This window comes from Halichoeres trimaculatus, unplaced genomic scaffold (genome assembly GCF_033239565.1).
Source record: "Halichoeres trimaculatus isolate MK-OKI-2021-1 unplaced genomic scaffold, fHalTri1.1 fHalTri1_scaffold_10, whole genome shotgun sequence".
In the NCBI taxonomy this organism is placed as follows: domain Eukaryota; kingdom Metazoa; phylum Chordata; class Actinopteri; order Labriformes; family Labridae; genus Halichoeres; species Halichoeres trimaculatus.
Window position 1 is genome coordinate 17940964 of NW_027437187.1, and position 23286 is coordinate 17964249.

At 40.9% G+C, this 23286-nt stretch overlaps 1 protein-coding gene across 3 annotated transcripts in view; it reads left to right on the top strand.

The window, feature by feature from the left end:
* kcnq1.2 (potassium voltage-gated channel, KQT-like subfamily, member 1.2) overlaps window positions 1-23286 on the top strand; it is a 197047-nt gene that overhangs the window by 101168 nt on the left and 72593 nt on the right. For all 3 annotated transcript variants that reach the window (XM_074678296.1, XM_074678298.1, XM_074678297.1), the window contains 2 exons: window positions 20390-20465; window positions 21546-21640. In XM_074678296.1, the coding sequence (XP_074534397.1) occupies window positions 20390-20465; window positions 21546-21640 (171 nt within the window). The remainder of the gene's footprint in view (window positions 1-20389; window positions 20466-21545; window positions 21641-23286) is intronic.

Consider the following 23286-nt stretch of genomic DNA (forward strand, 5'->3'; position numbering starts at 1 on the left):
GGCCGTCGTGCTCAACCTGGCACGTTTCTAGGAAATGAAGTGATGAAGTTTAATCATTCATTGGAAATGGAAAAGGAGAGTCATTGAGGGAGACCTGGTCATAATCTGCGAGGGAAATACATTTAAGTAAGACTGCTTTGGTAACATTACTCATTCCATTTGAATTGTGAAATGAAAACATCGAGGCGTGGAGAGGAGATTTGGTTACCGTTTCCTGAGAGTCTTGATTGAGTTAAAAATGCCATAAATGATCGATGACACCAACTTGCCAATGGAAAAACAACACTTTTTGCTCAGTAGGTAAAGTAAATGGAAACTATAAATAACACTTTGAGCCCTGTAGTCAAACATGATTTGTTTTGAAGCTGCATAAAACTTGGTTGAGCTTCAGGTCCAGCAGTGCAGGTGACAGATGTTAGAGCTGACTCTTCTCTAATGAACTCTCTGTAGTGCAGTTGTGACATCCCTCAGCAAAACAAAACCAGAGAGCTTACAGAGCTGTCACACCATCCTGAGCCATCACTGTGTCTGTGTGCAGGGTGCAGCTTTAGAGCGTAAATCTGCATGCAGATGGCTTTCTTCCAGTGTACTGCTAACATGTGCATTGATAATAATGCACATGTTGGCATGTTTTCAATGCAGCAGTGTGTGTTTAAAAGGAGGTGTTTGTGTGAAGTGTGTGCAGTGAGAGTTTGTGTGTTAGAGGAGTTGGAGACCAGCACACCTGTAGGTGGGTGTTCATTACAGCAGGCCTGAGTGATGGCTTGGCCTATGGGAGGCCCTTGTTCATTGTCATCTCCCCTCACTTAATTAGCCCTCACTCACAGGTCACAGGAGACCACTGAAGGCCCCCATGTGTGTGTGTGTGTGTGTGTGTGTGTGTGTGTGTGTGTGTGTGTGTGTGTGTGTGTGTGTGTGTGTGTGTGTGTGTGTGTGTGTGTGTGTGTGTGTGTGTGTGTGTGTGTGTGTGTTTCTATGCGCAGACACATGTGCATATGTTTAGAGCAGACTTTTGTGCTTGATATAGAAGCAGAGTACAAACACACAGACACACACACACACACGCGCAGTATCTACACCTCCTTGACTTATCAGCAAACCACCTGTGCATAATTTGAGCAGAGATCAGACCGGCACAGGCTGGCCCTTGTTTCTTTGATACGTTGAAATTACACCTGGGTAAATGTTCACAAACTTAATGTCTCTCTGTTTCTTGCTCTGTCAGAGATTAGAAGCTGACCTGTTACTGGAAATGGTGTAATCAAAGCCTCATTGTGAAACAACACTGCACTCCCCTGCAAAAAGTGTGCGGTTTATAAGTTAAGAACAACCTGTTTTTTTTTAAATCACCCAGTATTTCCTTAACACCCTCTTTGGCAACTTTCACAGCATGTTTTGCTCTCTTTAAATTGTTAGGGTCATTGCACTCATGTAAAATTTGATTCAAGCTGATAAACCCAAATGGTCTTTCTTGGACATTTTTTGTAGTGTAAATGCCTGTGCAGGTCGTTCTCCATGGCGTGTGTGCTGGAGTTAAGCTGCTTATTAAATGACATCGCTACACAGCCACCTTGGGCCCAGACCCACTTGGCCTCCAGCAAGGAGGGAGAAAAAAGTAGCGTGAATGTGAAACAGGAGAAGTGAAGGAGACAGAAAGGGGAGCAGAGGGTGTACAGGTTTTTTTTCTTTTAAAACACAAAAACAAACCATGTATTGGAAACTCACTGTGTGGTTGTGAGTGTGCATTTTCTGTATGAGAGTTTGTGTGTGATGTGACTAAAAGAAAAACAGTCTCACTCATTAATGTCACACTTGATTACCACTGCTAAAATATCCTGTCAAAAACGATTGGGAAATATTCAAACCGCTATTTAGCTGGTTTTTGTGTTTAGCGTTTGTGTGTTTCCTCTATTTTCTCAAGCTCTATAAGTAAACACATCATAATCATGCATAATTTGCATGAGAAGCAGGGGAAAAGCAAAGATCCAGAGGGGAATTCTTTCTCCACACTCATTATATTTCATTTAGGTCTCCCTCACACTGGAATTGCACTATTGAGGGAAGCTAATTTGAATGCAAATCTACTCACCTCAACTATTTGGGACTTTTTCCTGCACTCAAAAGTCCTTACTAAGTCAGATTAAGCTGGTGTGTGCACAGGACATGAATCAGCTGAATTTTTGATACTTAGATACTTATCAATACCACAGTTTGAAAGGATACAAGATTTTTTACTTCTACACCAGACTCTTCCAAAAAGCACCAAATGAAAGCAGAATTAAATTTCTTTTTTAACTTTACAGCTGCTTAAAGCTAGATATTAAGAAAGAGTAAGTGTGAAAGCAGTTGTCAGTCCCAGTGCATTTAAAACAAAGAGAGTGTCAGTGAAGGAAAGAAAGTGATAAAACAGAAAACTAATAAAGTTACTCAGTGATCCTGACTCTGCTGAAGTTAAACTGTTTTGATAGTGTATATATACACCCTCAGCTGTACATTTGCAGAAAGTGCTGAATTTTGTTTGTTTGCTGCTAAAATTGTGCCTCATCCTGCCTGGTGTGTGTCTTCCTGCTCTGCTCTCTGTCACAGCCTTTGTATTGCTAATAACTAATATTTAAAGATAAACAAATAACATTTGGTTCAGTCCCTTTAATGAATCATAAAGACACATCTCATGGTTCTGTCTGTGTTGAGAAAGAGAGAGAATATGTCACCTGATTTCAGGAGCATGTCCCACACAATCCATCATATGTTGTTGAAAGAGAAGATGATTCCGAAAAACTTCTGGACTCAAGATCCTGAAACTGTGTTGAAAAAGTCTGAGGTGAATGTATGTAAGGGGCAGTTGTAGAGTAAGTATTATTACTACTTCAACACCCATCCAGTCCCTCTGACACAGCTCACATGTGTTCTGGCACTGCTCCAGGGTCCTGGAGGGAGGGGGTCGACGAGGATGAAGAAGAGGAGAAAGAGGTAGAGAGGTTGGGCGTATGTGTGTGGGGTGGGCTGTCTCCCTCGGCTCCTCTTCTCTCCTTCCCTCTTCTTTTCGGACCTGTTAGGCAGACGGCCAGCAAGTAATGTGGAAATGTGGCTGGCTGGCGTCGACTTGATTAAGTCTGCGCACGTGTCTCTGCAGAGAGGAGACCCCAGGCTTAATCACCCCTAGCCCTGACACCCTCCTCCTCCTCCTCCTCCTCCTCCTCCTCTTGTTGCGTCTCTCTCTTTTTCTCTCCATTTCTTTTCATTCTTTCTCTTTCTCCTGCTCTCCTTCTCACTCCTCCCACTTCGAGTCTGCAGATTTTTTTTCCATCTCTGCCTTCTTTTTTTTTTTTTTTTTTTTTGCTGATTTTGGTTTTTCAGACCTTTTTTTTCTTCCCCTTCCTCATCGCTCCCTGTGTGTAACTGACTTTTCTTTTGTTTGTCGAGCCCTTCTCTCTTTCTTTATCTTGCACTCTTTCTCTCGCTGCCCTTTCTCTCGCTCTTTCCCTTTTCGTGCACCCTCCTCCCTCCAACCCTCTTTCTTTCTCTTTTGTTTCGATGTGCATGTGTTCCAGGCTGTCTTTTTGTGACTTTATTTGTATCCTTATCTGTGAGAGGAGCGTTGAATACACATATGAGCTTTTGTGTCTGTTGTGTGGGAGTATGGGAGTGTTTCCCAGAGTGCAGCAGTGTGCACCATGCAGTGCTGGACATGGGCCTCTCCCAACAGCTACAGGCTAACTCCTGACATGTACTCCCTCCTGGACTGGCTTTAGGCCAACTACAGCATGCAAAACCACAAATTTACAGATCCTGCAACACACTCAGTGACATGCTGGTTCATATGTTGAGGTTTTACAGTCATTTAAACATGGCATGTCTATTGCACAAACCATGTGCAGGTTATTTAAGTGGACACACCAGGAGAACCTGCATTGAAGACTTAGCAATAATGGGAGTTTTGTCTGTTTGATTTTTTTATCAGTCTTTTATCACTGTCACCAAAGCTGTATTCTTAGCCGTACTTCCAAGGTAAGCTGCATGTGCAAATACGAAGTGGTGAAAATGTCATCCTGGATTTGATTTGGTCTTTTCTAGCTGGCCCCTACTTTAAATTTACCATGAGAATTTGTTGATCCATTGTGAGAACAGTCCCCACAAGTGAGTGAGCAGGGGTTCTGCTGTTTTTATCTTTCAGCAGGTGCGAAACAAGAAGAGGAACACATAGCATAATAATAAAAAAACATCTGAGGTTGAAGGAGGAGAGTCATTGATGAGATCAGAACTGAACATCTGCTGGGTGATGAGGCAGTGTCATGTCCAGAGATTGCAAGGATAAAACATTTTCTTGTGTCTCTGAAATTCAGAACAAAGATGTGCCCAGTAGTAGACCTGTAATAAATTCTTAAACAATGTGCTTCTTTTACATGCACACTCATTTTTTCCCCATGAGACTGAGATTATTTAGTTTGAAAATGTAATGAAAAGGTGATTTAATTGAGAAGAAAAGAATAGAAAATACTTTATTTTTCCCCGAAGGGAAATTCAGGTGGAGTCACAGCAGCAATCGAGAAAACAAAAGTAAGAAAGTGTATAGAAAATGCAAAAAGGTCCATAAGAAATAGATGCTGACAGCTTGTCCATCATTGTCCAGTTCAGCCAGCCTCCACCTCCACAGGGTCCAGGACTGAGCTTCTTCAGTCATGCTCCATCTCTGTCTCCTGTATCCTGTCTGCTCACAGCAGGTGAAGTTTGTGGCGTTGGTGACTGATGTTAGCTCTGTTAGCCATGTCTGTGAATAGCATGATGCCACTCTGCCCTCTGGTATTCCCTCTGTTACTGGGTTAGCACGGCTAGCTCACACCTAAGAACCAGCACGTCGTCCTCTCCTCCTTCTTCTCACCTTTTGGGGAAAACATCAGGCCTTGCAACAGTTAGCACTAAAATGGTACAAGCTGCTAACAGCTGATTTCACAAGTAAACAATGCAGCCATGGTTACATGTAGGATCTCCAGACCAACACAGGAGCAAAAATAGTAAAAATATCACTGAAGACAAAACCAGTTTGGTGTCCATGAGCAACAGATGCGCCATACAAAGCAATGGCCAAGTAAAAGTTGTTGAAAACAACAACCCGTCTTGTTAAACTCAATGTGTTTGTCACAATTGCTCATTAAAACCCTTTTTTCCTCAAATCGAAAAACACTCACTCCATCTCCAGTCTCCTATAATCATTGCTATTTATTCATACTGTCAGTGCAGAATATTAATATTAAATATTTCTCTCAGAACCCTGTCTCTCTAACTCCTATCATTTACTCCTCTACAGGTGTGGGCACATATACACACTGACAGTATAAACTTGCAGACCTTAGTCACACTGCAGTAATGACAGTGGAGACAATGGAAGCATGTAACACTCATAACCATTCCTGTTTTCTCTCTAAACCCTTTTTTTCTGAAGTGGTTATCCTGCAAAGCATAATGTGTCAACAAATGGGAAGCTTGCACTGGTTATGTTTCTATTGTTATTCTGATCAAACATGGATTTCTTCTGTCTCATGAGTTTAAAAGTTTGAAGGTCAGTGGCGAGCTGTGAGTGATGGTTTGTTTGTGGAAGTAGAGGACAGCACGGGGCGGTCCCAAGCTGCAATGGCATAACACAGCGGCCTTTCCAAAAGCAACATGCACGGTCATCATTTTACTCTCACATGCACGCAAGCAGAGGGAGACGAGGCTCTGTTCTTTCTGCCAAGAGGGCCTTTGAAAAGCTCGAACACACACACACACACACACACACACACACACACACACACACACACACACACACACACACACACACACACACACACACACACACACACACACACACATATGCAAACACCCATTCAAGTGCAGAAATATACACACAGAGCCAGTTGCCTGTGTCTTTGTTAGAGTTACCTACTGCTGCAGTGAGTCTGCAGAGCTAACCTGGCTGCAGCAGCAGCAGCAGCAGGGGCAAATGCACGGCTCCACATCCATCACATGCTGTTCTGATGCCGGCGTGCTAAATGATTCTATTAGTGCGTCACGCTGGCCCCTCAAAGCTCCCACTGTTCCCACCTCCACAAAGTGGCCCCAGAAATTCAACCCATGCATTGATAATTTGCCCTGAAAAATAGGACAGGGACAAGCATTCAATTATGGCTCTGTACCCCCTTTTCTCATAACTGAGCACTGCGAGCATAAAATGAGTCCTGTATTTCTTCATTAATTTTTCATTATTTGTGAGTTTAAGCCTCTTCTTTTTCTCCTTCTTCTCCTTTTCCTTCTTTTTTCTGTTTATGTTTTTATGTTTGCTGGACATACATACACTCAGTGTTGTTTGAGACCAACAGTAGGTGAAGCACCCTGACAGGTATCATCAGATCTATAGTTAGTTTGCTGTTATGACAAATAAAAGCCTCTAAGCCTGTCACTTTATTCTCCAGGCTCTGAGCCAACATGTCTGTTTTTCCTGTCTGTCTGTTGGTTTGGACTCGCTTTGAAAGTCATTTTTCATCATATCCATTACCTCGTCTTCCAGGCTGTCATGTTATTAAGGCTTTGTTAATTCATGTTTGTCTCACATCAGTAGCAACAAATTATGCACGTCCATTTATTTTTTGTATCGGTCTCGTGATTGTGTGCTAACATGTAGCCTGAAGCTATGGCTCAGTTGACTGTGGTCACATTTAAACATTTCTTTAGTCCAAAACAAGGTTGGTTGACATGTTATTCCCAGAGGTTGTCATTTTGATGGTTCAAAAATATCCCCCAGGGTTGGGTTTAGGTTTGGAGTTTAGATTTATCTTTAGGGTTAATCAATCAGCCCTCTCTGATCATTGTTTTGTTTTGGGGGTTTTTTTCTGAAGGCTGGCAGCCGCTTCTGCTTTTGAAAATTGTCCAAAATGTTCTGGCTTTGGTTTGTTCTCCCACTTAAATTAGATTTCATGTCCTTCAGAGCACAATGCCAGGATCAGCAGATCTGGCTGCTGACTCAGGATGAAGCTGGAACAATGATTATAATGATAGTTATTAAACTCCTCAAAAAAACTATACCGAGACAACAAGCCTATGGTGTCAAGATGAATATCACAGAAAAGCATATTCTAATATAAGTGGAGTGTTTCAAACCTCATTTTTAAATATCTGACAAAATCCATTTCCTGTTTACACCATAGACAACATAGAGAAAAAGTTAGATGAAAAACTGCTGATTGAAAAACTTCATGGCCAGGATTTTACTGGGAAATAATACAAGAGTTATTAACACACTTAAAGTTAGTCATTTTTACAAGAATATAAAAGAGCATGATAAGCAGGGTGACACAGTATGTCTTGAATGAAGCTCTTATGCAGTGCCATGAAACTACACAAACAGACGCCATATGCAACAAATTGGGGAGCCCTTCCATTTGGTGATGAATAATGTTATTAGTATAGCTCTGAATACATCCAATCACATCAATACTCTGATAAATGGAACATATTCCCCATACTTAAGAGGTCCCACTTTTTTGGTGGAAGTTTTGGTGACAGCAGAGCATACACCCTCAATAATAAGTAGAGTACAGTTTTACAAAAGCTGCCTGAAATTAATGAACAGAGATGATCTGACACCAGCTTTAGAGAATTTAAAGGACATATCAAGTTTAGATGTGTCAGAGACATAAAAACGCCTTAAACTATTTAGAACAGCACCTTAAGATGCCTGTTGTGACTTACAGATGTAAAAACGGATGAAATCTTCACTTATTTTTGAAGATGCAAAAAAACTTGAATAAAAAAAAAACTGTAGATCAAAAAGAATCAGAATTTAGATGAAAGGTTAGGGAGGAAACTAAAACAACATTTTTATTTTCTCCCTCAGCTGTTTTCCCCCTGATGCACTCCTCTCTTATGTCTCCCTTCAGTACAGAACATAAGAAGCATCAATTTTGACCAATCAGAGACCCCTCTGCACCCACAGAGCCCTCTGATTGCCTTTCACCCCCTCATGGGTCTATGAACTCTCAGTGTACAGTTATTTGATCCTCCTATAGCAGCAAAGCAAGAGGCAGCTCCCAACCTCAACTTCTGACCCACTCATAGCCTGAATTCAGCTTCTACAGGTCATAGAGTTCCTTGTTTATTCACGTTCTGCCATTTGTTCCAGTAACACAACACCCTACCATGCACAGCCTGTCGTGCATAACCCTTAATTTGAACCTTTAACCCATGAGGCTAATGTAGCTTCAGAGAAAACTTCATGTTTACGTTTTACAGGCTGTTTGCTAGCCACAACAAATAAAGAAAAAATACACAGAAAGCCTACAAGCCTGAGGATTATCAAAAAAGAATAACTCCAGTCACTTTTGGATTCACAGTGTATACTAAGAAAGAGCAAACTAAAACACACAGGAACAAATAGTGTGAATCATGTGCCCTGTGAGGTAACTTGTTAATCAAGTGTGAGACTCAAGTTTGAGACTTGAACTTGAGTTGCACTTAGGTCCCTGAGAAAAATGACTTAAGGCCTGTCTTGGATTTCTCCTTTGGGGCTTGTCGTAGACAGGCTTATAAAAAAACAAGGTAAGACACAACGATTTGATTTGCAGTACTGGAGGAAAGATGAAGGTGTCAAGGGCAGAATCAGAGGGATAGGTGACCCCCTTCTTGCAGATTTACAATTTACTTGGTTGACGCTTCTGTCCAATGTCCAATGTTGGGGGTATGGTAACTTGCCCAAGGGTGCTTAGGAAATTATGCTGACACTTCTCCAGCTATAAGCCTAATTCCCAATCTTGGTCCATGCCAGGACTTGAATCAGTGACCCTACGGATACAAACCCAAGTCCCTATGGACTCAGCTACTGTTGCCCAAATTTACTTGAGAACCCCAAATCATAAACTGTGATTGGCTGTCTGCCTTGTGGGACTTGTTTTATAATAAAAAACTTTAATTTTCATCAGTGTGTCCTCATGCCTGCATCATATATCATTCTGAAGTTTCAGTCCACAGTCTGAAGTCTGAAACAGAACACCGCTGCCGCAAGATACCTTATTGTTCCTGGCTTATATTAGTTAAAGCTGGTCTGATCTCTTAAAGACCAAACAAACTTGTCTGGTCTGCCTGTGTGTTTGGTCTGCTGGTGTAATTACGGTCCAGGCAGGGACAGACCTGGAAACAGTGACGGGGCTAATTGTACGGTGGATCAGTAACAGAAGCTGTTAAAGAGATGGTGCAAAGATGCTTCCAGTCTCGTCTGCAGTCATAAATCCCCCCTCTCCACTTCACCTAAACTTACTACTGTTACCACTCCTTCCATTCTTTTTTATCATTCTCATTCTATTTCTCTTCTTTCATTTTTTGACTTGAACATGCCCTAAAAGCTTTATTTTTATTAAACCTTGAAGCTGTCTTTCATCAGCTGGCATCTTATCTTTTAACATTAGTGCAAGTGAAACTAAAGCAGACAATCAGACTGACGGGGTTGTTCATTAGCTGACCTCTTTCATATCATATCCTGTCTGTGTTTTTAAAGAAGCTTGCGGTGTTGTGTTTGGCCAGACCTCTGCTCTCCTCCCACCACAATCTGCAATGAGTGTAACTATTTTGACTATATTTTAAAGGTTGTTAATCACAGTACTCATACAATAGGAAACGGCAAAATCCAGGAAATTAAAGTGAGCATACAAGAGGATGAACAAGGAAACTCTGTTTAAAATATACACAGTCATCAACACATTTCCTCATTTTCAGCACACAGGGGTTGTTTGATGACATTTTTTAGCCAGGCTTTATGACAAGGGTAAAAATCATTATTTTCCTGCTTTTGGTAAAGGCAAACATCAAGTAATTACACATCAAATGTTTGTGTCAGACGGGTACAGTACATCAATACAATAGACTAGAACTGAGACACAGCGCTTTGATATGCTGAAGAAGAATCTCTTTCATTGGGAAACTGATTCAGAAGTTATAGAAGTTAATGGAGGATGGAAAATGATTCTTCCCCTCACCTCTTTTTTCTGCTTTCCCTTTTTTCGCTCAAACAGCCAGCGACTATTAGGGAAGCCAACCAGACCTCCTGTGGCTGAAAGCAGGAACAAAAAGGCTGACCACTGGAGAAAAGGCCTAATTAAACAGCAGTCTTTAATGTCAGTCAGCCCCCCACCGTAGCCCCCAACCACACACAAATAAAAGAATAATGCTCCTTTGAAAAGGAGTACGGTTTTATAATCTAAACCCATTGGCTTATGAAAGGGAAGCCCAGAAGCTAAGAAGGACCACAGGTTGGCCTCCATCTTCTCCTTTCTTTACTCTTTCCCTCCTTCTCTCATTCCTTTTTTCATCCCTCCCTCTTCTTCTCTGTACTCCTGCTGGGTCCAAAGCCTGGGTTAAGCCAGGCTGAACATGGGCAAGTCTGTGACCGCCACCTCCAGCAGGTCCTCGCACCCCAGAGAGGCGGGGTGGTGCTAATTGTTCCTAAAATACACACACAGAAACACACATTAGCAGCATGTGTGTTGGCATGACCAACCGCTGGGCTCATGTGCTTGGATTATCAGAGTGCTATGAAAGAGAAGCAGCCAATTTAATCCAGAGATGGTGGCCTGGGGGTGGGGCTAAGATCTGAAAGAAGGGAGGGAGTTTGGGTGCTCAGGGCTCTCAGTGCCAGAGGTTATCCTGGAAAAATGATCAGGGGAAAAAAATTCAAGGGTCCTGTGTGCAGCCTTATTCCCCCACAGCCTTCACCTCTCCACCACCCATCCCCTAAACCCTCCCCACCTCACTCCACCCCACCTAGGCTCTGGGACCCCCCGACAGGCAGCAATAAATAGATTCTTTCTCTAACATGCCTAATCCTGCTAAACAGCAACAAATCCTATTAAGCCATGAATTTTAAATCCTTCTTCACCATCTCACCCCCCTATCCCTTCCAACTGGAGAAACCCAATCGCCCTCCTGTCCTCATAGTTTGCACACGCATACCCACACACGGACAAACACACAAGGCCTCAAGAATTCTGCTCCAAACAGAGAGGAATTGTAAGGGTAGGATGTCAGTGTATCGGTATGTATGCCTCTATAAGTTACTGGTGCATTGAGATTTGTGTATTTAGCCCCTTACAAGGTTTACTGCCCCACATATCATGCTGGAGTGAAACCAAAGCATCCACATAGATCACTAATGTGCATACAAACAGGGATACTGTCATACACACTCGGGGTTAGAATAAACACTAAAAGTGGGGGTTGAGTCATATGCTTCAGATGATCTGGACTTCAGAGTAACTGTTTTGGACTAGATTTAACTGCAATTTCAACATAAACTTAATAATGAAAAATAATTGTTAGTCAAAAAGATGTTGCTGATAGTGCCCACTGAATGTTTTCTTCTATGATGTCAGAATCACAGCAGCAGCACGCAGAAGAAGAATGTCAATATAAGACTCATTCTTGTTGAGAAGAAAATCTGTGTTTGGTGCTGTAATCATTGCCCCTTTGTTTTGTAGGAATCAGCTGTGATTATGACTATTTTATTTGATTCTTTATATTTTGTGTATGTGCAGCGTCAATAAAATGGTAGAGCAATAGACGCACAAGTAGAAAAGAATCAGAAACAAGTATGTCATGATAACTCCACACACACACCGGCTCAGTTAGACCTCTTATGGAATGTGCCAAGAACATTGTTTAATATTAAAATAGTTTAAGGGTTTTAGTCCATTCATGAGAAAGGGATTTAGATAGAGGATGGATAGGAGGAGTAGGTAAAGAATCTGCACTCAGGTTGGGGCAATGCGTTTTCACCACAGAGTGTATAACACATGGATGTGATGTCACCCATTTGTCTATGAAACAGGGTTTTGAATCCTATCATTGACAGGGGCCAAATTAGAAGTGCTGAACTCAACCCATCATGTATACTACTCTTTTCTGCAATGCTGGGATTCTTTGCAACACTTTCCCACGCAGGCAAGTGAAAAGGCAGGAAACTCCCGAAACAGAGCCTTAACATTGAATCTGACTTATTGCAAGCAAATAATTAGTTCTTTTGCTGAGAGATCCCGACTAAAACACTGGTTTCCGTCTTAGGCTGGTCTTGGGAATTGGGAAATGCCAGTTTAAATGCACTTATGTGAAAAGTGAGAGCAACATCATGTCCTGAAATTGGGCAATGGCAACAGAGCTGTTGAGTGCATATAAGTTGCTAGTTGCTACTTCACTTTAATGTACTTTGAAACAGAGATGAGCAAGCAGTGGTATTGGTACCAGGTATCGGGCCAATACTAGTATCGGTACTTGCAAAGGGTGCCGATACCAGCAGCCGATACTCCAGGCAAAAAAATAGTAATTATGTCAAGTAAGTCTTTCTCCCCAGTAGCTTGGCACTTCATTGCTGCGATTTGACACCACTGTAACCAGAAATGACATGAAAGACCCAGGGAATGTTAACAGTTTTATTTTGCACTAAAGTTTATCTTAAAAAATCACTAAAACTCTGACAGTTTTTAGATTTATTTTACCCCTTTTAATTTTTCAAAAACAATCGTAAACTCAGAGAGAGTTATTTGTGTTTTATTTTAGGCTTAATGGCAGGGTGACTGCTGTCTTTGTTCAAAATGATCTGTCGCTCTGAATTTAAATTTTATGTATTAGAAGTACTAGGGGTATTGGTGCTCAGTATCGGTGAGTACTTGAAAGTGAGTACTTGTACTGGTATTGGTCTAAAAGAAGTGGTATCAAACATCCCTACTTTGAACCATAAGCGGTAGTCATGATAGCAATTGTAGTTTTGAAGTTGTGACTGCCACAAATCTTTAATTTGTGTAACTAGCTGCTCACTATACATTATCCTTTACTAGACACTATATATAAAACAGTGAGTGCAGACGATGTTGCATGTGCCCTTCCATCTATAATACTAGTTATAGATATGCCAGCAGTTCAAAGTGTAAACAAAGTAAACCAGAAACATGAATTCAAAAAGCTTTTTCAGTCATTCTAAACAAAAGTTGTTGAGAGATTTAAATTATGACTAATGGTGGCGGACGGACCAGTTCACTTGACATTACTTCTGGTTTGCAATAAAAATGCACCTGAATACAAAACCTCTTTAAAAAGATGTCTTGTAGGTAAAAAAACGTCCTTTGTGAAGAACACTCATTCCCTGATGCAGTGCTTAACATGCATGTCCACAATACTGACACACCTTAGGCTAAACACTTAGACTAGAAGACCGTCTGGCACCAAGGAGGGGGTCATTAACCCCAAATCTATCTGAGTCTCTAATTAGGCTGACTTTGAAGACTAGTTACAGCCACATCCTCCTCTTAAGGCTACACCTTAGGCCAGGAACATTAACCCTCACAGTCTGATTTAGTCTGGACACATCGACCTTTTTTGTAGCTTCCAGGTCCTTAATAGCGGGAACAGGACATTTGGGGACACACTGTAGGAAGAATAGGTGTATGAGTGAAAGTGAAAATTTATAGTAGGCCTATACTGCAACAATTAGATAATAGCTCATAAGACACTTAATCTTCAAACTACCAGCTAGTAGATTCTTTTGTTTATATTTTAGTCCCCTGTGGTTGTCTACACTTGTAAAAAAGAATGTTCTTCTCACGGCTGTAGTTTGTCATTTTCTCGGCTGTCTAACTGGAAACCTCCTCGCCCAAATCTTTAGCTAATTTGGCAGTTAGAGTGGTGTCAAGAGGAGTTCACAAGTCATTAGTTGACTTGTTGGAAGTGCGCTCCTCTCCAATCTTCTCTTCGCGTGGTGGGAAAGAGCTGAGCCTGTCTCTGTTCTCCTCAAATAATGACAGGTTGTGAGACTTGGCGTCATTAACATTAAACATGGGCGGGACTGCTCTGAGGTCACCAGGATGTCGACCATCTCTTGAAAGGATTACTTTTCATTGGTGGGATTCTGCCATGAGCTTTAAGTTAGGAGACTTTTTATTTACGTGTAACTTGAGAGGTTTGAAGAGAAGCAGGGCGACAACTTGAGAGAGAAGTGTTTGCAAAGTGTTGCTCCAGAATTATTCCATTTAATTTAAATAAACAGAAAAACATTTTTTCCAAACTGTGGTTTTGAATGAAACGAGGGGAGTAAGGGTGTAAGCAAAATGTAAAGTGTACTCTCCCTTCCTCTCTCTTTCTCTCTTTCCTTTTCCCTCTCTCTGGCCACACACATCAAACATGGCCTGCTCTCTCTGTTCTCTCTTTGTCATCAGCTCTTAATGGGCGCCAGGCTTTGATGTGGCTTGTTTGCTGCCATTGTCTCCAGCATGTCTTGATCAGAGTCCATTGATCTGCAGGGGGACGTGAAAACAACACACAGGGGCACACGGGGAGGAGGGAAAACTTTACATCAGAGGCCATATTTAACAGACTGCGTGACATGTAGCTGGGTCTTTGAGGTTATGAATGTTTCATGTCTGAGATGTGGTCAGCGGAGTACACTCAAAGTGGCTTTAAAACCACTATTTTTGGACATTAATGTCCTTGTGCAGCAGCATGGATGTATGCTTGGTAAACAAATACCAGTACAGCTTTGGCCATTTGTGATATTAATGTCTACTGTCTACATCATACAAGAACAAAAATATACAAAATGTTAAAGGGTGATTCTTCAATCAAGGGAGTTTTTTCAACCCCAGGATAGATTTCCAAGAAAAAATGTTTTTTTTTTCTACAAAAAACAATCATTGCATTTATGAGAGTTAGGTTTAAAAAGCTTTGAAAAAATGACTGTCTGAATGATGATATTTTAATACTTTTTCTGTGTGTTGAAAATTCAAATTTGCAAGATTTTCACTGTTTTGGGCTTGGCCCCCAATCCTGGTATTTTAATATCCCTCTAAAGTGAAGTAATAAAAGTGCTAAATTCATTTAAATCTCCACTTTACATTTCCTCATAACAACTTAAAAAGACATTTTTTCAAATTCATATAGTTGGTATTTGTTCAATTGTTTTCAATTTGCAATTATTCTATAGTTAAATATTGCTTACATCACTACATCACACATTTTACAAACTCATAATTTTTTTTACAAAAATAACTTACATTGTTGCATGCTAATTAGATGCTCCAGAGGAACATCCAAGACATGAGGTAGAAGTCTGGTTTTTCTAAGCCTGCATATGTGAGTAACTTAATCTTTCATACACCCTGATGTGAGAGTGTGTTTAATAGGTGTTATTACCAAACAAGCTACTATTTGAATATTTTAACTGAGTAGGAAATTTCACTTTATTTACATATATTTTGTGTACATTGTATACTCACTAACCTGTTAGCTTAGCAAGTCCAAAACTTAACCAACATTTCTGGCAAAAAGTGAATACACACAGTTCCTTTTTTCATAACTTTTTCAACCTTACCCTTACAATTCTTTTTTTTTTTTTTTTGGTACAAAAAAAAAAACCCAAACATTTTTCTTCTTGAAAATCTGCCCTGGGGACAGGAAACTCCCTCAATTGTAGATTCATCCAAAAATAAAACTACTACTGTATGACTTTTTTTTTTCAATATAATTCCTCAAACATAGTCATGAAGAAGTTATATTACAAGTCTTGTATTGCTCTCTTTAGTCTCTAGTCTCCTGCTCCATCCAATAAAGGTATTGAAAGCCTCAACAAAAAAAGTAAATAATGAAGAATGTTGTGTCATAAATTGCCAGACACCCTCATCACGACACCCTCTGGTATGTCATTACTTTTAGATCAAACATTCCTGAAAGAATGCAGCCGTCTTATCCTTCCAAGATATGATAAAGGACGTCTGTTTTTTGAGAACAGAAGACGAGCACATCTCTTTGATGGACCAAAGCACCAGTCATAAAGCTTATCTCACTCTCTCACACACACACATGCACACAGACACGCACACACACAGGCCAGCCCAGCCGTCTTGCTGGGCCCTGACCGTTCCACATTGATGTCTCAGACTGCTTTCTCCTGACTAACTCTGAGGTTATTGCAGCGCACCATGGAAGCACAGGATATTTGACAGTCCCCTGCCAAAGAAAAAGTCAGGGGGGGTAGGGGATGAGGTTGAGTTGCCATTGACAACTTGGAGGTCTCCAAAGTGACCATCTGAAAATGAGAAAGGAGAAAACTTATTAAGTGAGACCGTTTGAGGGGAGGCCATAGGGCTAAATCTGTCACAGCTTTGCTTGAGATGGACAAGGCCAATTCTTGACTCTCATTCAAACGGCTTGTACATGACTTCTACAGTTGAAATAATGAAGAACAGCTACTCTGTTGGGAAGAACCCAGAGTTTGAGTTTAATCCTCCACCCCCTGTACACAATCAGCAGTCTCAATCTTTAATGAATCATACAGCGCAGAACAATGGAAAATATATTGAAGTCTTCGTGGGCGAGATTAGAGGTTTGCTGACTCAAGAGGAGTCCCCAGGATACAGTGTGTGTCAAGTCTTGTGCACAGATGAAAAATAAACTCAGGGGAGAGAAAAGAGGGAGAGAGGGGGAGGAAGAAGGGGATGAGTGGGGCAGATTGTGAGCCAGCAAGTGTTCGAAGGGCTGCATCAGCAGAGAGATGTGGGAATTACATTCCTTCAGTTTCTGTGGGCCAAATGTTAAATTAATCTGAGGGGAGGGGTGGTTGGTTGGTGTCGGACAGTTACCCTCTCAGTTATTCTTTTATCACACTTCACCCAGTGAACATGTGCGCACATTTCTGTCAAACGCAGGAAGCAGCAAGAGGCAGAAGGGGTGCAGTTGTTCGACGATCAAAACCGCACATGTTTTTTGTTTCCTACATGTGTTTTCTTTCCCAATTATGTTCAAACCTCCAAGTTGCAAAGGAAAAAAAGCACATCCTTCTTCTCATCGTTGATGGTGAACAAGGAGGCAGGGGGTTAGAATTCATTTTTTCCAAAATAGGGCCTCATGCTCTTTATGTTCGGTATTGTTTGTGTGCATTTCCTCCTATAGCTCAGGCAGGCCTAGCAGAAAAAAAAGACAGCAGCCCGACAGCCTTTGATGTTCATGTTTTATGGTCCCATGTCAACGCATTGTCTGTTAAGTCCTTTTGTTGTCCCCTCGCCTAATTAAGACCTCTGAGCGACTTGTTGACTCCACAGAGACCCTTGTTTGGGGAGGTGGGAGGGTTGTGTGTGAGTGTTTTTGTGTTTTAGGGTGTGTAGTGTGTGTACGTGGGTGTGACTGCTTTGATTTGGAGATAGTTCTGGAGAAATATTCGAAACAGAATAAACAACCTACCTCTTTTAAACAAAGAGAGGGGTTTTGACTTTTAATGGAGTCTTTTATTTTTCAGTTTGCTGTACGTTTATCTCTTGTTGTAAGGATAACCTAGCACACACACACACACACACACACACACACACACACACACACACACACACACACACACACACACACACACACAGACACATACAAAAAAAAAAAACGCACTCCCTGTGTCTAAATATTGTTTATCATTTTGTTCTCACATGTTTAGTTTGCATCTACGTCTGATATATTTCTGCCCTCTTCCTCTAAATCTCTCCAGAAAGGATCCAGATATGTCATATTGCTGTTAATCCACCTTCTTAGCAGATGCACACAGAAACCGTCCAGCGGCTTACCACCTCGACTTTAATGCCTCTGACAACAGATGGCGTAAAGGTCATCTGTGTCTGTGACATACTGTACATGAAACAGAAGGACAGGTGGAGAAATTGGAGCAAATCCTGCACAGCCAGTAAACAAGAGATGTTTTACCTTGATTTTATGTGAAGACAGTCACCCTTGGTTCTTTATGTCCCTTGAACTGAGCACTAGGTAGATCAAAAAGCACACAAGGGTTTTTCAACAGTTCAATGTACTCATCTTAAAACATGGCAGGACACTGACTTGCAGTATTTATGGTACTGTAAGGTTGTATCATTGACCTCATGGCTGATTTTGAATCTTGGATGACAAAAAATCCTCTCATTGTTTTTGAAACGACAAAGTGTGACTTAATGTGAATTTGAGAAAGAAAATGTCTCAAAGTTTTGTAACAGGCATTTAAATTAGTGTAGAAATCATCCATCTTGGCTGGGGTTGGTCTTGGTGTTTAGGTTGGGGAGTTCAGAGTGGAGTTGCTACCACTTTGGTTCTAAAGAAGTTGGGTGATGTGGTTTGAACTCCTGATACCGACTGGGCTTTTCACACTAGAGGTTGTTCGAGACACTTCCAAGTGGGAGGAGACTACAGGGGTGGACTCATATCTTATTCTAAAGCAGTGGCGTTTTCTCCCGGAGGCCAAGGGAAGCCATGCTTCCTCTCTTTTTTTCAGACTGTAGCTGTGATTTAATGAAAATACTCCTTTTTTTACAGTTTCAATAATACTTCTGTGTTTCGTCACTGTCATCTCTTCCTTATTTCTTTCCTCTACTTATGGGGAGGGTGAAAGGGTGTGTGTCTGTGTTCAAAGTGTTGGTTACGTAACAAGTGTGTGTAAGTAAAATGAGCGCTCTCTGGGCGCTCTTATAGGTCATTCCATTACATGTAATAGCGATATACAAGCTGCAACATAGCCTTTTGTGTACCCCACTCCCAAAAAACATACAGATTAAAGGCTTTGTCCTACTTGGCTTCCGCAAAAAAAAACCCACCCCACGCCACTGTTCTAAAGATTAAACTGTAAATTCAGTGTTAGACAAAAAAATGATCACCAGAAGGTGGTCCACGTCTCAGTCATGGCTCTGTACATGACTCACAGCTAACAATATTAGTGAACTGGTAGTTGGCAGGGTTGCTGTAACAGTAGGTCCAGAGTGAGCTACACATCTGCATGGAATCTTCATATTGCTAAACCTAGTAAAGGTCTCACAGAGGAAAACATTTTCTGTCAGATAGCCATCAAAACAGACTGTATGCACCAGTGTGGCTCCATATAAAGCACATGGCTAGAATGATCATCAACCATAAATGTTCTTGCAAAGGTTTGCTTTTTTCCTTTTTTTCTTTTGTCTTCTTTTTTTTTGGTCAAATAGAAAATAACAGAGTTAATGTCAGTCTGTTTCACAACCACTTGAGGACTTCTCACAGGAGCTTTAAGGGGAGTGGAGTTAGCATTCAGGAATTATATTTATATTAAAACCCCAAACTGTATACATGGACAGTCTCTACAGTGCTTCCATTTGGCTCCTAAAGATGTTTCAAAGCTCATCTGTCAAATCAGCTGTGCAGATTTTCCAAGGGGTTAAAACTTCAACCCTTTATATTATCATCATGGATGGGTTCTAAAATTTCACCCCCTGTGCAAAGTGTGTACAAAAAGAGAGATTAGCTGCATAAACATTTAAACCAAACTTCAAATATGGTTAAACTGTGTCACAGCCAGGCATTTCAACAGCAGACCTGATGGGGTCCCTTGGTTACTGAAGCCAGAGATGGCCAGCCATGTCAACCCTTGATGAATCTACAGTCAGGTCATTTGCCATGCAGATTTGGTCAAAACAAGTCATAACTGTGACTGAATAAACAAATTAATGGATAGATGTAGATGGCGAGCCATTTTTGTTTGATGCCTTTGGGGCTTGTGTAAAATGAAACAGGAGCATGCCTCTCTCAGGTTCACACAACAACTTGACAGTTCATACTCTGCTGGAGTCTGTGTGTGGCTGTGTCCATCTGTTTCTCAGACACTGGGACCTATTAAAGCCATTCCCACACAACACATTTTTATCCTCACATCATCCAAACATACAGCTGTCACATATGGAACATCCAAGAACATGTTTCTGTGTTAAGGATTTGGACAAATAAATCACATGATTACCATTACACAACACAACACAGAGCGCCTCCTTGAAGAAACAAATACAAGTGCATGACATGCAGTCACTATGGTATGCAAGTGTAACTTTGTAGGATTGTGTTGTTTGCATCCTGTGGTTTCTGTTTCTGTGTTTAGCTCCATACCAGTGGGTTTTCCTTTGTGTTGACACAGATGTGCTCCTCTGTTCCGTGGGACGTGTGTTGTGGGACTCCTCTTTTTGCCAACAGTGTCTGGTTTTCTTCTTCCTCACTCTGCGCTGTGTCACTGATTCACAGTTGTGAGAGATAAGGCAAGCTTGGTGAAAAAGCAACTATTGATGTCTTGCAATTATAGATTTAACATGTTTTTGTGCATATGCATGTAAATCTTGAGATATGTGTGCATCCAACACAAAATTGAAAAAATAAAACAATTAATCCTTGATCACAACATAAGCCAAAAACACTGGGCTTTTTAGCCTCTCTGTTCTTTTTCCTTTTTCTCTTTTCACTTCAGCCTGTCCTCAAAAAACAACTTTATGTTTTGCTGCAAGGAAACATCTGCCAACATGACCATCATTGTTTTTCTCTTAGATTGAATCAGTGTTTTTGTGTGTCACAGGTTGTCCCATGCTCAGAGATCAGCTGTGAAAGTCCTACGCAGAATGCAGTATTTTGTGGCCAGGAAGAAGTTTCAGGTAAGCAACATAAAGGGAAAAAAAACAAAGAAACAAGAGGGGAGAAACTCTACGTGTGCTAAGGTGGGGGAAGGCAGAGAGATAAGGAGTCAGACTGAGAGAAAGACAAGTGTGTTTATGTGCAGTTATACAGGATGAGGAGGGGGAAGGGAGCCCCGAGGGCATATATCAGCTGCAGGCCTGCTGTGCATGAGGATGTGTGTGTGAATGTGTATGCATGTGTGTGCGTGTGTAGGTGTGTGTGTGTGTGTGTGTGTGTGTGTGTGTGTGTGTGTGTGTGTGTGTGTGTGTGTGTGTGTGTGTGTGTGTGTGTGTGTGTGTGTGTGTGTGTGTGTTTGTGTATAAATGCCTCAAACCTGCACCTGCATGTATTCTTTGTGCTCACATCAGTCAAGGCAAAGTAACATGGGAAATCCACTAACCTGACTCGGGGGCTACAGTAGGAATTCACTACTGTACTGCTGAAAAAAAACACTTAAAACTTAAAATACACACACACACACACACACACACACACACACACACACACACACACACACACACACAGCAGGACGTGGCCTCAAATAGCACTGAAGTCAGCAGAATTATGTTGGAAAATTTGTGCATGAAGTAAAACATTAAAAAAAAACATGTTTGAAATACTTTGGCTAGCGTTTTAGTGCTATATGTTATTACAGAATGGTTCCTATATTCGTACCGATTTCCAAGTGTTGAACATGTTTTCAATTACAGCCTAAGTGATCTCAGCTGTGCAGGCCATACTCTGCTTATACCAAGGGGACCCTAAAGAGTTCACTGGGTTCTTTCTGATGCTCCTTGTATCCACGTCACACTAAACAAAGCTGTGAAAAGACCTTAACACGATTGCTTTCTACACACACACACACAATGAGTTAACAATGAACCCTTTGCACCCAAGGGGGTTGGGGATGTTTTTTCGGGGGGACCAAGCAGGAGCGGCTATAGTTGACAATAGCTTTTGTGTCCCTCTATGTGTCTGTGTGTGTTTTGTGTTTTTGTGTGTGTGTGCCTGCATGTGTGTGTGTGTGTGTGTGTGTGTGTGTATGCATTGATCAACAGCAAGCGCGGAAGCCGTATGATGTGCGAGACGTGATCGAGCAGTATTCCCAGGGTCACCTCAACATGATGGTCCGCATCAAGGAGCTGCAGAGGAGGTGCTGACTTTGACCTTGTTTCACACTCTTTGTCCTCGCTTTATATCATTAACTTTTTATTTTGCAACTGTTGTATTGTCCTTTTATTATTATTGTTTTTTTGTTTTTTTAAAAAAATCCTTTCTGTTGACTTCAGGCTACGTATCAAAGTTTGCTGTAAACTGCAGTCAGATGTTTGATAAGAAAACAGAGAGTTTTGGCATCCAAACAGAGCCTGTCTTTAGTTTTTATTTGTAGGGATGACCAGCATCCTTTGTCCACAAAAAATAAATACATAAAAGAGAAGCAGCATTTTTGGTAAAATGGTATCAGTAACAAGCATTAAAAGTTGCTAGCCAAAAAAAAGAAAATAAGAAAGAAAAGACATTTTTGTTTGCTATGGTGCCAGCTAATGCACCATGTCTTATCCAAGAAGTGTTTTGTAGGTTTTTTGTTTGTTTGTTTTTCCATTTTTTCAGGCTTTTTCTGCCTTTTTTCAGAGAGGACAGGACAGTGAATAGAGCAGGAAACAGGGTAAAAGTGGGGAGTAATATGTGGGGAAATGGCTGCAGGATGGATTTGATACATTCAAGGGCTAACCTAATGGGGTTGTTAATGTATCCGCTTTCCAATACCAGTGCCCCATAATATTTGTTTTTGATAAGAGTTTCAGCCTGCTTTCCTTGACGGTTGAACACATTAAAGTATGAAGCCAGGTATAGTATGAATCTTTGAATCTGTGGAAAATGCTATCAAAGGCTGCCTTGGAAACATGAAGTGAATCTCTTCATCTGACAACAACATGGGGCAACTATTACAAGAAAAAAAAAACAATGTAGAAAATAAATTCAAACTTGATACTCTTGCTTGTTTTTTTTTGTCATATAAATTGATCATTTTAAATGTGGTCCACTTCATGAAAATCAACCCTGCATTTAAAGCTCTTTTATTATGGATCTCCACGACTCATTTTCTTCATTGTCTCACAATGGGACTTTGCCTGTAAAACCTAAAAAAATTATCAGTAGTGGATACCGCCTTGTGTTGTTCCATAGTAATAGACTGATTGCAGGCAGGGTGTGTTGTTAATATAGTCTTAATAGTAATATCATTCCTGTTAATCTGTGAAAGTCACTTCTGTATAAATTTTGCTTGGTAGCTCATTTTGTTTGCTGATAGCACAAATTGGCTTAATAGTGTCAAGTTGTACTTGGAAACTTAGTGTTAAAAGAGGTGTATTGACATATGACGGGCTTGACTAGGTCAGGCAGATTAGAGAAAGAGAAGTTCCTCCATATAGATTGTTTCTCTACAGTAAATCTTTTTATCCTCCTCTTGAAAATTTCCCCCAAAACTTCTTTTCTTTGAATGCCACACTCACATCTCTTCCTTGAAGGGGACTGGTTAGGTAATACACTGGGTCAAAGTTATGTAAAAGCATCACCTGGATCTCAAATTACCATTTAGCAATAACTCAGCTGAACTGTGGTAATGTGCTGTAACATTCTGAAACCAACTGGGACCATAATGTATCCGTAAATCAATCTTTATTTATTTCATATAATTAATTTAACTACCTGTGCTGTCATAAAGCTTAAATGCAGAGAACTGTGGAGCCCGGAGTGTTTAAATCAAACCCCTAATACATTTTGAACACTTTCTCATAA